This window comes from Stegastes partitus, unplaced genomic scaffold, assembly GCF_000690725.1.
Source record: "Stegastes partitus isolate 25-593 unplaced genomic scaffold, Stegastes_partitus-1.0.2 Scaffold8, whole genome shotgun sequence".
In the NCBI taxonomy this organism is placed as follows: Eukaryota; Metazoa; Chordata; class Actinopteri; family Pomacentridae; genus Stegastes; species Stegastes partitus.
The window spans coordinates 1,391,712-1,406,938 of NW_007577739.1; the positions used below are offsets into that span (position 1 = coordinate 1,391,712).

Genomic DNA, 15,227 nt, shown 5'->3' on the forward strand with positions numbered 1-15,227 from the left:
TGTTGTGGTTAATGTGTAACGCTCAGAGCACACTTGCACTTTGTTTCCCCAAATAATAGATGGAGTTGTCAGACACAATTCTTGCCCGCGCTGAGAGGTACGTATGACAGTTAAACCTGGAGAAGAATATCTCACTGAGAGTTTATTGAAATGTTTTTGGTTTTGACTTTAATGGAGAAACATTATTCAAGAAACGTAATCTCGTATTGTTACAGATGAATTAGTTATTCTGTTATTGTTGTGCTTTTTTTAACATCTGCACGTTTCAGGTTTGTGAGCTCCAACTTTTCCAGACTCAAACGACCGCGAATACAGAAAATGAAGATGGCCTTTATTTTCATCCTGACCTACTTGTGCTTCTTTGCTCCGGTCCACCAAGCGCAACCTCCGAGCGCCACCATCTCAGATCTCTCGCTCAAAAATATGGACTTTGCCATGAACCTTTACAGAAGAATATCCACTTACCACGACAAGAACATCTTCTTCTCGCCTCTGAGCATCTCGACCAGTTTCGCTGCACTCTTGATGGCTTCCGATGGTGTCACGCGCGAGGAAATCCTGAAGGGGCTCAACCTGGAGCAGCTGGAGAAGGAAGACCAGCCAGAACTTATCCCAGAACTCTTTCAGCTCCTTCATGAGAACATCACACAGAATGGCTCGCTGCAGCTGGACCAAGGCATGGCCCTCTTCATGCGGCAGCAGTTTGGGATACAGAAGACATTTAAAGACCAAATGAAGACCTTTTTTAATGCCGACATCACAACTGTAGACTTTGCAGACACGGAGAGAAGCATCAGTTTGATTAATGACTACATCAAGCAAAAGACTCAGGGTAAAGTTTCAGAGATGCTTTCTGGCTTGAACGAACTGACCCAGCTCCTGTTGGTCAGCACAATCTTCTTCCAGGGTAAGTTGAATCACTCCTGTATGTGTGCACCTTTCACCAGCAGTGTTCACAACTAAACTAAGAGGATTGTTTCATCCGCAGGAGCCTGGGAGATGCCTTTTAACCCGAATTTTACCGAAAACGCCGCCTTCTACATTGACAACTACAACATTGTGCAAGTGCCGATGATGTTTAAGGAAGACAAGTTCTACACGACGGAAGACGTTCGCCTCGGTGCCAGAGTGCTGAACCTGCCGTACCGGGAAGGTGTTTCCATGCTCATCCTGCTACCCAACAAAGACAAGGACTACACTGAAATCGAGGAGGAGATCACTGCTCAGAAGTTCCAGAACTGGATTAAAAAGCTGCAAAAAACGTAAGTGCATAGAGATTCCTTGCTCAGAAGTGTCATGTGTGTCTTGTTACAGATTTTTCATTTTGCTTTTTTATTGTCCATGTGCTTTTGCTGATGTTGCATTTTCTGCAGAGAGGTGCTGTGAAAGGATTCTAGTCACTAAACTGCAAATAATCACAAGACCCATTGTACATAAACTAAATACCTGCAGTGGCACACATGCAATCTGTTCAGCGTGTTGAATCACGTCTTGTTCGTAGCAAACTGGAAGTCAACATGCCCAAATTCAAGATGGAGCGGTCGTATTCCCTGCACACGATTCTACCAGACATGGGCATTACCAGCATCTTCAGCGAATCCGCTAATTTGACGAGGCTCAGTAAGGACGGATTCTTCAAAGTGTCAGAGGTCGGTTTTCAATTTCACCCCCTTTTGCAGCAACATTCTCCAAAGTGTACAGATGAGGGCTTTCATATCTGCTGTAAAATCACAGGTGCTGCACAAGGCTGTGATTGAGGTGGACGAGACGGGGACGACAGCAGCAGCTGCTACAACAATCGGCATCATCCCGTACTCCCTGCCGAGGACCTTCACTGTCAACAGGCCATTCTTCTTCTTCATATACCATGAAGACACAAGCAGCCTGCTGTTCATGGGCAGGGTGATTGACCCCACCAAAAACTAACCGCTGTACTGTTTGAACTCTTGCACGTGATTTCTGTTTACGCAGGCTTTGGCACGGCTGATTTGGTGTATTTTTTTTTAAAGCCTTCGATTGGTTTGTAATGCTTGTTTTGGCCTCTGCTGTAAAAACCAAACTATAAGTGATGAATATTAATAAAGACTTAATTAATCTTAATAATTGTACCTCTTGAATACATAATGAGGAGTGTAAAACACACTAAAGGAGAACAGTGTTGGCTTTGTAAATGAGACAACCACAGTATTTCCCAGATATACATACATATACATAATAAATTAGTGAATAAATTACTGTTACATCTGTCAACTGAATACATCAGCACCACAACTCCCAGTCGGCACCTTTCATAGATCTTATAAGTTGTAATGAATGAAAGTAATAATGGTTCGCAAATCGTTTACTCTTTCCCTAATAGATGAGCTACAGACAATAGCTTCTGGTTTGTCAGGTTGTTTAAACTCTGTGTGGTGTTTATCCCCCTCTGATGCTTCTTTTTAGCTCCATTTTATCTGATAGAGTCTTCAAATGGATTGCTTCACCTCTAACCTTCTGAAAAAGACACCAAATCATTCTTTTATTGTTAATCAGCAGGACTGTTAATTGTAAAATCCTTTATGAATTACTTATTTACAGTCACATGAGGATGACTTAAAACTTTTGCTTTTGGCTTATTGGAAAGTAGTAATGACATGAAAACGTATTCATATGCCAGTTTTAAAAACATAAAGTGCATTTACACACAAAGCAAAAGCAAGATGAACAGAAGAAAACATCACAACAATAAAGATAAAGTTAAAACAAAAAGACAGCAGATAGAAAAATGCAACATGTCAAAATTAATTAAAGCAATAAAAACCTTCAGGTCAAGTCAAGTCTCCATCATTGCTCATGCATTGCTCAATTACAAGAACCAAAAAAGAGCCAAAGTGCTTTTCATTTAAGAAAAAAAACATTGATGTTACAAATTTACCAAACTAATTTAAATATAAGATCCTAGAATAATAAATAAAGTACAAATTTACCTTACAAATTATTATGGGCAAGACCCTACACTATAGTAATTATGTAGATTTGCATGATAAATGTAAATAACAGGATTAAAACCCTCCCATAATATATAAAACACAAATTTACCTGACTAAATTAATTATTAAGGATAAGATCTCACAATCATACATACAAATATAATACCCATTTCTACATATTATAATAAATTTAAACATATTAAAGCAATTCAGTGTTTTGCAAATGACTGACAACACAGGACGTTTAAACAAAATATATATTCATAGTACTGATGATCAATAACAATCTTTAGTCAGTATTAATAAATAATTGTTGTTGTTATTATTATATCAATGTATTTCAAAAATTGATTTAAAAACAGAATTATGAGTAAATACCGAGAAAAGTTTTTAAAATATCAGTGAAATTAAAACTGATTTGTTCTGTTGTCGATGTTCGACAAAATAAAGTTTTTCAAACCACGTGACCAAAGTGTCATGGCGGCGCCCTCGTGTCATGCGTGGTTGTTATCAAATGTAATCATATTTTAGCGCTTCAGGGAGCCACATTAAGTCAAGGTAAGACGTTTGTTTTTATTGTTTCTACCACTGTGAATGATCCACGGAGCTGACCGGCTCTAAGGTTTTATCAGAGACTTTTATTAATCAGAACAAAACTTTGAGGAGTCGGATGCACACGCTCCGTTCACCACTCAGCTACACGACGCTCTCCCAACTCTGTTCATTTACTTTGTAGGAAAAATGAAGGTAAAGAAGATAAACCCGCGGAACAAGCGTCTGTCCTCGGGGCCGAAGAAACCAGCCAAACGGAGCATCAACGTGAAAGGCAAATGGAAAGCTGTTGAGCTCGATCCCAGCGTCTTCGCCGAGGAGGGCTTAGAGGGTCTGGTGTGTTTTGAAGAGCTGACGGATTACCGTCTGGTAGACAGTGACAAGGCTGCGGCCAGAGCGGCAAAAGAATTAAAAAAGGAAAAGAAAAAAGCAAAGAAGAGGAAAGTAAGCGAGGGCGAGGAGGCTGGAGAGAGCCAAGAGGGAGAGAACAGCAGTGAACCAGCCAAGAAGAAAGCCAAGAAGAAGAAGAAGAAGCAGAAAAATAAGGCAGCGAAGGAACCAGTCCCATCAGATAATGCTTCTACAGAGGATGTGGCACAAAATGATGAGGCTCCCGCTGAAGAGGGAGGACAGGATGAAGACAATGCAAAAGATTCAGCCGCTGTCTCTGAACATAAAGCACAATCAAAGAAGAACAACAAAAAGAAGAAGAGAAAGAAATCCAAACAGCAGCGAGATCAGGATGCTGTCCCAGAGGAACAGCCAAGCCAGGAGTCTCCATCAGATCCTCAGCCGCTGGAGGAAGACAAATCCAGCCAAAATAAAGTGACAAAGCCTCCCAAAAAGCAGGCAAAGAACTGGACGAACGCAGCGCTTTGTGGCTCTGATGACAAAAATGCTGATGTGAGTGCATGGAAGGACCTGTTTGTTCCCTCTCCTGTGCTGAAGGCGCTAAGCAGTCTGGGATTCGGTTCACCAACACCGATTCAAGCCCTGGCTTTGCCCCCAGCTATCAGAGACCGCATGGATATACTAGGGGCAGCAGAGACAGGTAAAGTGTTGTCACTGTTTTCATTTATCGTCCAGTTTGTCTAATAACACTCTGCTACCTCAGGTGAAACTAATGTGGGTGCTGTGATTACAGGAAGCGGGAAGACGCTGGCTTTTGGCATTCCCATCATCCACACCATCCTGGAGTGGAAGAATGGCTCAGAAAAAACAGTTGGTGATGATCCTGAACCACCCGCAAAGGTGGAGAGTTTGTATTTACCAGATGTAGACGAGGCCTCAACCGAAGGGGAGCAGGAGGACAACGAGGAGGCTTCAGAAGAAGAGGATGAAGGTGATGAAGATCAGGTTCAAGAGGACTCGGATGAAGATGAAAGTGACGCTGAAGAAAAAGCTGAGGATGATCAGCTTGGATGCGTTCAAGTCATTGAAAACGCAGAGTTTAACTTTGATGATAAACCTGCTGGTGCTCAGAGTCAGCCTCTCCTGGGCCTGGTCCTCACTCCCACCAGGGAGCTGGCGGTTCAGGTCAAACACCACATTGATGCTGTCGCTAAATTCACCGGTAAGTCTTCATAAACCAAACTGTTGTAACGGGGATCTTCTCTTTATAAAATAGATATTCACAGTGTTCCTGTTGTGCAGATATCAAAACAGCCATCGTGGTGGGTGGAATGGCGCAGCAGAAACAGAGGCGGATGCTGAAGCGAAGGCCAGAGATCATCATAGCGACTCCGGGCCGTTTGTGGGACTTGATCAAAGAGAAGCATCCACATCTGCTCAACCTCAGACAGCTCAGGTAACAGCACAGTTCACCTCAGTGTGAGTGATGTGATATGGGCTGATTCAAATACAACATTAGAGTCTGCTGAAGGTATAAAATGGCTCTGAAGTGACCACCAGTGTAGTCCTAATGGGATGTGTTTCAGTAACTCCTTCATGCTCATTCTGTTGTCTGACAACAGGAACGTAAAATGTGTAAATGAGAACAGCTTTATAGGGAATTTGGCTGCATAAAGATGTATGTGAGCACAGAGGGCAGCAGAGACACAAACAGATGTAACAGCAGCTAAAAGTGAAGCACAACCTAAAAACACAGTAAATCACTCTGTGTCTGTTTATTGGTTTCAAATCACTCTTAACGTTTCCACCATCCCTGAATGTCCTTCAGCTGTGCAACTTCCACAGAGCTCCAACCTGTGGACATACGATTAAAGCTAATAGAAATGTTACTGACATTAGCCACACAACACACGAACTAAGGAGTGGTTCACTTCACGAGCAGTGAGAGGGGAGGATTGGAAATTAAGGCTTGATCACTTTTGGTTTCTTTGCTGGTACAAGGCAGTTCTGTAAAATTCTTATTCGCTTATAAAGCTGAGAGGTCGTCTAGTTTTTTGGGGGACATGAGGAATGGAAAAAGTAAATATCTTTTATATCTCATCAGCTTTTACTTTACATCTACAGAATTAAAAATATTACGCATTTATTTATATGATGCATGAAGTCAATCATCATCTAGCCCAACTTTCTAATTAATTAATCAGATTTTGACAAATGGCATCATTAGTTCCGGTTCTAAAAAGGTAGATGGATGACTGTAAATGTTTTTTCTGTTCATATTTTCACTGAGAAAGAAGCAGGGTTCTGAGTCCTAACAGGAGGAACCAAATTAGCCAATTTTCACTTGCAGAGGGACAGTTTAGGATGTCATTAAAAGATTAAATATCCACCTTATCAAACATGTGTTGTACTAAAAGGTGCAGAGGACCTAAGAAAAAATGACTTCCTCCATGCCACTGATTTTCTAACATCTCAGCCACGCAGGGCTTCGCTGTCAGTGTAACATAACAGGAGGAGATGAACTGACTGCAGCACATTATTGCTGTTTACAGGATCCTTGTGCAGTCATTATAAAACAAAAGGGCCTTCAACAAAGTGTTTACTGAAAACAGAAAGTCAAGCAGTGACATGTTTTTTCCTCGTATGATTTGACTTCCTTCCAAAATTTCACTGGGTCTGAATAAGAACTTATAACCTCACTGATAAGTTGTGCGTTTATTTCTTAAACACCTAAATGCTGATGAGTAATAGAGCTTCCTTTTGTGTCTTCCTGTAAACGGTAAGAAAGCGCCTATAGAAACGAGGTGGGATAAGCGATATGATAAAGATCGTAAACTTCTGTGATACAGATCTTTTCTGTTTGTTGGATTTTCATCTTTTCTTCACCACTGCTGGTTGTGTCTTCGTACAGGTGCCTGGTCATCGATGAAGCTGATCGCATGGTGGAAAGAGGACACTTTGCAGAGCTGGAGAGTCTTCTGGAGATGCTCAGCACCACACACTTCAATCCCACGAGGCAAACCTTCGTGTTCTCTGCCACTCTGACGATGGCTCACAGCCTGCCGGCCCGCCTCCTTCAGAAGAAGAAGAAGAACCTGGACAAGAGGAGCAAGCTGGAGATTCTCATGGAGAAGGTGGGAATCAAGTCCAAACCCAAAGTCATCGACCTCACCAGGAAGGAGGCGACTGTGGAGACGCTGATCGAGACGCAGATCCACTGTCAGAAGGAGGAGAAGGACTTCTACCTCTACTACTTCCTGCTTCAGTATCCCGGGCGCACCATGGTGTTCGCCAACAGCATCGACTGCATCAAGAGACTGAACACGCTGCTGGTCATCCTGGACCGCACTCCGCTGCCTCTGCACGCCAACATGCACCAGAAGCAACGCCTCAAAAACCTGGAAAGGTTCGCCGAGAGGGACAGGTGAGCGGTGCACACGTTTGCAGGAGCGGCCTCCAGGTGTTCGCCTTTCAGTTTGAACTTCATCCAGCAGCTGTGATGAAATAGAAAAACCTGTTTACTGCTTGAGGGTTTTATGATGTCTGCACATAAAAGCCTGTGGAAGATTTCCCAGGAGTAGTTCTCTCATGACTTGAGAACATGTGATTCATACGTTTGCAACCAGTAGTTTCACAAAAGCTGTCGTCCCAACAACCACAAGGATTTTTTTATTTTTTTTCATCTGGGCCCACATAGTCATGTCTGTACAGATGTTGTGCTGCCTCCATATTGGCACCATCAGCCTTGTTTAAAAAAAGAAGAAAAAAGGTTCAAGGTTACTTTATTAATACCCGTTGGTAGATTTGTTTTGCAGAATTGAACCTGACAGGCAGATACCTGATCGAGTGACGAGACAAAAAAAAGACAAGAGACAAAAAAGTGCTCAGTTATTCTGCCATTCATCAACATGACAGCAAGGAAGATAAAATAAATAAGATCAAGATAAAAAATAAAACACCTTAGGGAAATAAAAGCAATCTCTGGGATAAAAACCAGGATAAGAACATAAACTTTTATTTAAAAGTCACAATGATAAATAGAGTGAAGAAATAAAACAAACTGCAAATGTCACCACTTCTTATTGAGCTCAGTGACGGGAACAAAGCTGTTTTTATGACGCTTTGTGCTGCACCTTGAGACTAAAAACCTCTGTCCAGAGGGAAGAAGAAGCTGAAGTTCACCTCGTAGACCAGTGGTTCTCTTTTTGAGTCACCAAGATAACATAAGTTTGTGTTCATGACCCCCCAATTTGAATTTTTAATGTCATGAGTAATAGCTTTGTTGTTCATAAATTAATGTGTTAAAAATTCCTGTTAATTCCACAGAGTAATCTCTGTACATTAACACGTGAACTTTCTTTTAGATGAATGAATTAACTGAACGGGAAAAAAATACAAAAACGAAAGAAAATGATTTTAAAAGGAGCATAAAAGAATAATAATAATATGGAATAATCAAATCATAATATTAACAAGTTTGAAAAAGGACTGGGAAGGAGTATACACTTTTAATTCTGACAGCCCTAATACACATTTTTTTGATCAATACAGGCTTTATTTTTATTTTTTACAATGATCTGGTGACCCCCAGTCTGAGAACCACTGTCGTAGAGGATGGGAGTCATCACTAAGGATTGATAAAGCCACCAGGGAGGCTGGACTAGACTGTGACTCACCAATCAGGCGACTGGACCGTCTCACTATTTGGTTCAGTGAGTGTTTCTCTGTAACAGGTCAGACCTAAACATGCCACCATGCAAAAGGATAAAAGAACGATAAAAAATAGTCACGATTGTTGGGTCAACGCACTAGTTTGGGACGAGTTTAATGAAAGTTTACCACATTAAGATGGTTTTATTGTAACTGACCTTAAACTTGGGTTTTTGTGGTTCTTCTGTTCTGCAGCAGCTGTGAGCTCATCGCCATTTAAATTTAAATTACAGGAAAAAAAAGACTCAAGACTTGTGATTTCTTTTATGACATTTTGATCTTGGTGTTATCAATTAACAAAACACTCAACCAGGTTTTGAGAAATATAATACTTTATTGTCACATATTAAGCAGCTCTAAGCTTCACTGAACCAACACTGACGATTTAACTTTTCAATCATAGCTGTGTTCTTCTGACGACTGATGTGGCAGCAAGAGGCCTGGACATCCCCAATGTCCAGCACGTCATTCACTACCAGGTAAACCCCCGAGATGTTAACGTCTTTAGCTGCAGCCAGACGTCTCACATTCGGTTACCGGTGTTTGAAATACACAAGAACTGTCCAACATCAGCCATCCATCTGACCTAAACAATCCTGAGATGTAGTGCAGGCAGATTGACTTTTGGTCCACAACTTACATTTACAGATTTCTAATGAGTGAAGATGAACAACACACATTTAGCTGTTTATCACTGTTTAATGCAGCAGCGCAATATAAGCTCCCAGCCCCACTGTGCCCGCCGCCTGATGCAGTAACGCCTCGTCACTCTGTTTGTGGACACCAGGTTCCGAGAACATCCGAGACGTACGTCCACCGAAGCGGCAGGACGGCGAGAGCCACCAAAGAAGGTCTCAGTCTGCTGCTGACAGGCCCGGACGACATGATGAACTTCAAGAAGATCTACAAGACTCTGGGCAAAGACGAGGAGCTCCCGATGTTCCCCGTGGAGAACAAATGCATGGAGGCGATCAAGGTGAGATCAGGTCCTACCTTAATGTTATATTAAAGAACACGTGCTTCATGATTCACTGATAAACGTGTCTGTCTACAGGAGCGAGTCAACCTGGCCAGGAAGATAGAAAACTTTGAGTTTCACAACAGCAGAGAGAAGCAGCACAACTCCTGGTTCAGACAAGCAGCAGAGGCTCTGGAGGTCGACCTGGATGATGATCTTTTACTTGGTAAGACAAACGCGAAATGAAATAAAAGCAAATACACGAGTAAATATTGGAAAAACAGCCCGCTGAGAAGCCGCCTCTGTTCACAGGCAACACGGGGGACGAGGACGCCGACAGAGAGCAGCAGAAGATGGTCAAAGGGATGAAAAAGCATTTGAAGCACTTGATCTCTCAGCCCATATTCAAGAACGCGATAAAGACCAAATACCCCACACAGCTGGGAAAGCTGCCCCTGCCTGACATGCCTCTAGCGAGGAAGGAAAGTGCCCTCGCCAGAGTGTTGGTACAGAAAGAACAGGATTCAAAGAAAAGTGTTGCATCGCAAAAGAAAAAACGGAAGCAAAAGAAAGAAAAGCAGCAGCAGTGACGTGTTTCTGGGAATGTGATGAAATAATGTGTGAGTGGATTCATGTGATCGTTGAGTTCATGAAAAAAGAAAAAAAATCTAAACTCCTTTTAATACTTAATGCACATTGTGCGAATATTGTATTTGTCGAGTTGCTGTAACCTGCAAGATTTTATAAAAATCTCTTTTCATAAGTGTCTCAGAGCCCCGTCGCCGTTTATTCAAATATCCTGAGATGAGCCGAGTCGAGCTGCACCGCTGGTCAGAGCCGAGGTCGCGGGTAGAGGATGTTGTAGTGGGACGTCTGGTAGAGGAGATGCAGGGACGGCTCGGCGCCCTCTGGAATGATGTGGTGGGCCAGCTGCTGCTCGTCGCCCTCCATGGACACGATGTGGATGCAAATGTCCAGGGCCTGTGTCAGGGCCAGGATGTCCACGTGGTCGCACTCCATCGCCATGGCCTCCACTTCCTGAACAGAAAGAGCGTCGGTTTTATGTAGGCCTTCTGCAGTCGCCCTCAGATTTATTCTTCCGTTAAAGAAAAGGCAAAATTCACAGAAGTCACTCAAATAAGTAGAAACTGGAAAAAGTAATAATAAATAAAAATTTGCTAAATTATAATTCAGTGAAATAAGACATTGCTTTTGAATTGTGGGTGAAAAGAATAATTTAAAAAAAAAGAAAGAAAGGGTTCAACAAAATATTACTTTATGGGTCCCATCATGCTTGTTTTTTTTTTATTATTTTGTTTTTTTTAAATATTTCTGTTGAATCACAATCCAAAAGCAATGTCATGATTTCCATTAAATTTTTATTTATTATTAATTTTGTCAGCTTATTTCAGCTCTTTTTTCCCCCCCCCCTTCTTTAACTGGAGGCTATGAATACATGTGAGGACGACTGTATCCTCTTTTCAACCTCCCAGCCTCCTCAGCTGATCCGTCCTCTCACTAGATGGCAGCAACACTTCGGTACTAACTTGGCGACAGTAGACCTGCAGATCAGGCGCCTCCACGAAGTTGCAGAAGAAGTCGGCGTGGTTCTGCAGGTGCGCCGACGTGAGCAGCCTGAGATACTGCACCACGCCGTCCGAGGTCACGGGTTCGTTGAGGAGCCGGTGCAGCGTGTCCTCCTGCTCCTCGGCCTGGCATCGCTCCACCACGTTTACGACCTGCAGGAGAAGAGACAGAAACCGGTCTGGCACTTTGTCAAGACCTCACAGCAAGTCCGACTGGTTTGGACTTTTAGTGCTTCTTCCAAGTAAGTCATCACGGCGGTGGTGTTGTTTTCATTTTTCATCCCTCAGGCTGTAACTCAGTGATGAGCACATGGTGGGATCCTCAGCTGGGTGCAATGTTTTCACATTGTGCAGGATTTAGGGGACATGTTTGCTTCCCTTTTGAAATCTGCATAGAAGTGCAGGTAAAAAAAATGTAACAGCAGGTCACCTATACGACTAGAACGGGGATTTTTCCTGTCGATTTGAGATCCTGACCCCCACAAATGAATTCCTAATTCATGGGAAACACTTAATCCAATGACTTTAGCACAAAATACCCTCAACATGCTTTTAGATATCGATTATTAATCACATCACACCTTTGCAGGGACATTATTTTTGGGCTATGCAGAGTAATAGGTCCCAACTAGAGTGATGAAGTCGACTTCAAACGTATTCATCCCCTTCCATTAAAGAAAATGCAAAATTCAAAATAGTCACTCAATTAACTAGAAACTGAAGAAAGCAATAATAAATAAACATTTGCTAAATTATAATTTAGTGAAATAAGAAGTTGCTTTTGAATTGTGGTTGAAAAGAATAATTAAAAAAAAAAAAAAAAAAAAAGATGACTTTCATGTAATTTGACTAATTTTTGATGGAAACCACGTCTGAGTTCTGGTTGAAACTGACACCAGATCAGTTCTATGTCCATCCAGGTGTCTCTGTCTGAACACTGGATCTGGATTCTTTTCATGTTTTTTTTAGGGTTTTCCTTTTTTTGCATTTTTCAAAAATATTGTTTTGTAATTTAAACTGTTCCTAATTTATTACTTGATTTATGTCACTTTCCACAGTACTTTTTTATTTATGTAGTACTTTCATACTTTTCTTTTACATATTTTATTTAGAATTTCTCAGATCTAGATTTCTATATTTATTCCTGTCTTGTTATTGTTGTGGACCAGGTCTCATTTACCAAATTCATTGTGTGTGCAGCTCACTTGGCAATAAAAAAAACATCTTCTAAATATTTCTGTTGAACCACAATTCAAAAGCAACGTCATGATTTTTTATTATATTTTTATTTATTACTTTTGTCAAACTTATTTCAGTTTTTTTTCTGTCCTTCTTTAACGGGAGGCCATGAATACATTTGAGGAACTTGTGAGGGAGGAAGAACAACTTGTATTTTAACAACAGGGACCTGAGTGACTCCCTTTCCCACCAGAACAAACCGTGTGGCTGTGAATGAGGTGAATGAGGTGAATGAGGGTATTTACTGTGGTCAGGTGGTGCCTGAAGGAATTCTCATCAAAGCCCGCAGAAGCCAGAACTTCTCCGCTGTGGATGATCTTGTCCTTGAACCTGACATTGAAACCAGTGAGACAGACCCCTCTTATTGCCCTGCACACTGTAACGGACATTGCAGGGGGGCTTTTAGCTGATGCTAACGGCAGCTATGATGACCACTGACCTCTGCAGAGCTCTGGCATTGTGCAGGACCGACTCCAGGTGCGCGAAGCAGAAGGCTCTGTAGAAGCAGTTCCCGTCTCCGCGCACTTTCCTCACGGCGGAGAAGCGGCCGTTCAGATCCTAACAGAGGACAGTGAAGTTAACACGAGCCCCCAGAGCAGGCTGACTTCCCCCCAACCCTCCCTCCAACAGCCTACTTCATGTTTGGCGCTCGGTGTTTGCGCAGAGAACAGCGCGGAGATGTCTTCTGTGCGTGAGACCAAGCTGCCGACCTCCATCTGTGGAAACAAACAGCTTCACCGTCAGAGAGGAAACTAAAAAAAAACCCGCAGCTTCAGCGGCCGCAGCTCGTTACCTTCATGTTTCAGCAGCATGGAGAAGTTCGGCAAGACGTGCGTCAAAAACAAGCCGCAGCTGTGCGTCAAAACATTGTTGCAATTTTTGTTTCCACTTTTCTGAAACCCGGATGTTTGCGGAAACCACGTGTTTGTGTTAAAGGGCCAGTACGGTGTTTTTCCTGCGTCGGAAAATAAAGGGAGAAAAATTAAATGTTAAAATGATTTACTCATGTACGTGTTATCTGTAGAGTAGTGAGAGTGCCAAATTACAAAATAAATCAATAAAATGTTTTTTTTTTTTTTTTTTTAAGTGGAAATAAAAAGAAGAATAAATAAAATAAAAAAAAATAAATAATGTGGCTATATAAAGTGATAATAATCAAAAATGAATCCATAAAAGAAAAGGCCAATAAAAGTAGAAATATAAAGACAATTAAAGACATCGTTTTAAATATGGGCATTAAAAAAAAAAAAAGTTTCTATTAAAATACAAAAAAATCTCTTTTTGCTGTTGTTTTGTTGTTGCCAGAACTTTTTCTGTTTATTTTTTTATTTCTTAAAGGGAAGATATGTTCCTGTTATAATAAGATTTTTTTTTTTTACATTATTATGGCATAAAACGTTTGATGTTATAACAGAAACATTTCTTGTTCATTATATTATATTATATTATATTATATTATATTATATTATATTATATTATATTATATATCTTGTTATCATGTGATACCTGATTTGTTTCATGTCTGAACGAGGAAGGAGATTGTCAAAGAATAAGATCAGGTAAGAGATCGATTTTCTTTAATTTCATTAAATTTAATAAATGTTATCGTGTTATAACAAGATCAGTGGTATAGTGTTAGAAAAAGACGTTTATACGTGTATATTCTGTAGCCTGATAACATGAAAATAGTTTAATATAACATAAATATATCTTGTTATAACATGAAAAACATCTTTAAATAAACTTATAATATGTTACTGATGCATTTCTATTTTTCTATTAGTCTTCCATCGTATTGCATCATTTGACCTGTTTTAACTACACATTAATGCATCACATTTAATTTGATGTCCATATTTTTTATAATCTGAATCAATAAGTAGCAGGAAACTGACTCTGACACTCGATGGTAGTGGAAAAGTTTAATAAAAAGCAGACTAAAAGTATGCAGGTTGGCCGGATGTTGTGAAGGTAGGACGGTGAGACAGTTCCTTCCTATTAGGATGCAGCTAAACCAGACAAAGCAAAATCTTTTTCCTACACGTGGACGTGCCAGTCAACCCAGATTACCACTTAATCTCTAGGAAGCACAAAATAAACCTCTTAAAATATGTTTTGCTGCTTAAACCACATTGCTGAGATAAATAGCTTTAATAGTAATCACCGTGTGCAGCAGAAAACTGTAGAAGAACCCGTCTGGCAGCGCGCGACAACGTGGAACACAACAGAATCCTCCTCCTTAAACTGTTGTCTTGTGTGACTGAAAAATGAGACATTTTGCCACATGTGCAACATGCAGGACTGTCAGCAGAAAAGTGACTCAGCTACATTATAATTACTGCTTTTATTAACAGAAATTCAGACGACAACAAAGAGTCACTACTTTATTTTTAATACTTTGATGTGTGTGGATCATTGCTACAGTCAAATGGATTCATATCCTTCTATTAAAGAAAAGGCAAAATTCACAAAAGTCACTCAAATAACGAGAAACTGGAAAAAGTAATAATAAATAAAAATTTGCTAAATTATGATTTAGTGGAATAAGACATTGTTTTTGAATTGTGGTTGAAAAGAATAATTTAAAAAATAAATTAAGACAAACTGTCCCGGACTAATTAGAGGCCTTTGCTGATGAGCAGTGAAATCCAAACACCTGTCAACAGGTGCACAAGTCTGACTGAGAGCTACAGAAAACACCTGATTGCAGTGATTAAAGGGTTGTTCAACTAATTATTAGTCTATGGGTCCCATCATGCTTGTTTTTTGTTGTTTTTGTAATATTTCTGTTGAACCACAATTCAAAAGCAACGTCATGATTTTCATTACATTTTTATTTATTATTACTTTTGTCAACTTATG

The 15,227-nt window shown here is 40.6% G+C and overlaps 3 protein-coding genes across 5 annotated transcripts; 2 read left to right on the forward strand and 1 right to left on the reverse strand.

Annotated features, from left to right (window-relative positions):
- The first annotated feature begins 40 nt into the window (after positions 1-40).
- serpina10b (serpin peptidase inhibitor, clade A (alpha-1 antiproteinase, antitrypsin), member 10b) lies at positions 41-2,100 on the forward strand. Its single transcript, XM_008283547.1, has 5 exons — positions 41-97; positions 270-907; positions 989-1,262; positions 1,502-1,649; positions 1,735-2,100. The coding sequence occupies exons 1-5, from the start codon at positions 60-62 to the stop codon at positions 1,924-1,926; spliced, it is 1,290 nt and encodes a 429-aa protein (XP_008281769.1). The 5' UTR covers positions 41-59; the 3' UTR covers positions 1,927-2,100.
- Positions 2,101-3,425: 1,325 nt separating this feature from the next.
- ddx24 (DEAD (Asp-Glu-Ala-Asp) box helicase 24) lies at positions 3,426-10,306 on the forward strand. 3 transcript variants are annotated; one of them, XM_008283579.1, is made up of 9 exons: positions 3,426-3,527; positions 3,706-4,572; positions 4,666-5,094; positions 5,175-5,328; positions 6,784-7,296; positions 8,986-9,061; positions 9,370-9,558; positions 9,637-9,766; positions 9,853-10,306. In XM_008283579.1, exons 2-9 carry the CDS (start codon positions 3,711-3,713, stop codon positions 10,128-10,130), a joined length of 2,631 nt encoding a protein of 876 aa, XP_008281801.1. In that variant the 5' UTR covers positions 3,426-3,527; positions 3,706-3,710; the 3' UTR covers positions 10,131-10,306. The 3 variants fall into 3 exon arrangements, with proteins under 3 accessions (XP_008281801.1, XP_008281809.1, XP_008281792.1); XM_008283570.1 differs by lacking the exon at positions 3,426-3,527 and having other exon boundaries at positions 3,536-4,572; XM_008283587.1 differs by lacking the exon at positions 9,853-10,306 and having other exon boundaries at positions 3,426-3,528; positions 3,708-4,572; positions 9,370-9,722.
- LOC103358542 (ubiquitin thioesterase OTUB2) lies at positions 10,187-13,287 on the reverse strand. Its single transcript, XM_008283559.1, has 6 exons — positions 13,159-13,287; positions 13,001-13,081; positions 12,805-12,923; positions 12,611-12,695; positions 11,088-11,279; positions 10,187-10,578 (listed from the first exon to the last, which is right to left on the reverse strand). The coding sequence occupies exons 1-6, from the start codon at positions 13,162-13,164 to the stop codon at positions 10,372-10,374; spliced, it is 690 nt and encodes a 229-aa protein (XP_008281781.1). The 5' UTR covers positions 13,165-13,287; the 3' UTR covers positions 10,187-10,371.
- Between the last annotated feature and the right edge of the window lie 1,940 nt (positions 13,288-15,227).

Excerpts from the sequence above, each read along its gene's own strand:
- serpina10b (XM_008283547.1), top strand. The coding sequence starts at position 60 with ATGGAGTTGTCAGACACAATTCTTGCCCGCGCTGAGAG. Across the intron at positions 98-269 it reads ATTCTTGCCCGCGCTGAGAG|GTTTGTGAGCTCCAACTTTT; the intron begins GTACGTATGACA and ends TGCACGTTTCAG. Across the intron at positions 908-988 it reads CAGCACAATCTTCTTCCAGG|GAGCCTGGGAGATGCCTTTT; the intron begins GTAAGTTGAATC and ends TTTCATCCGCAG.
- ddx24 (XM_008283579.1), top strand. The coding sequence starts at position 3,711 with ATGAAGGTAAAGAAGATAAACCCGCGGAACAAGCGTCTGTCCTCGGGG. Across the intron at positions 9,062-9,369 it reads AGCACGTCATTCACTACCAG|GTTCCGAGAACATCCGAGAC; the intron begins GTAAACCCCCGA and ends TGTGGACACCAG. Across the intron at positions 9,767-9,852 it reads GGATGATGATCTTTTACTTG|GCAACACGGGGGACGAGGAC; the intron begins GTAAGACAAACG and ends CTCTGTTCACAG.
- LOC103358542 (XM_008283559.1), bottom strand. Across the intron at positions 12,924-13,000 it reads CACCGAGCGCCAAACATGAA|GATCTGAACGGCCGCTTCTC; the intron begins GTAGGCTGTTGG and ends GTCCTCTGTTAG. Across the intron at positions 10,579-11,087 it reads TGCAGGTCTACTGTCGCCAA|GAAGTGGAGGCCATGGCGAT; the intron begins GTTAGTACCGAA and ends CTTTCTGTTCAG.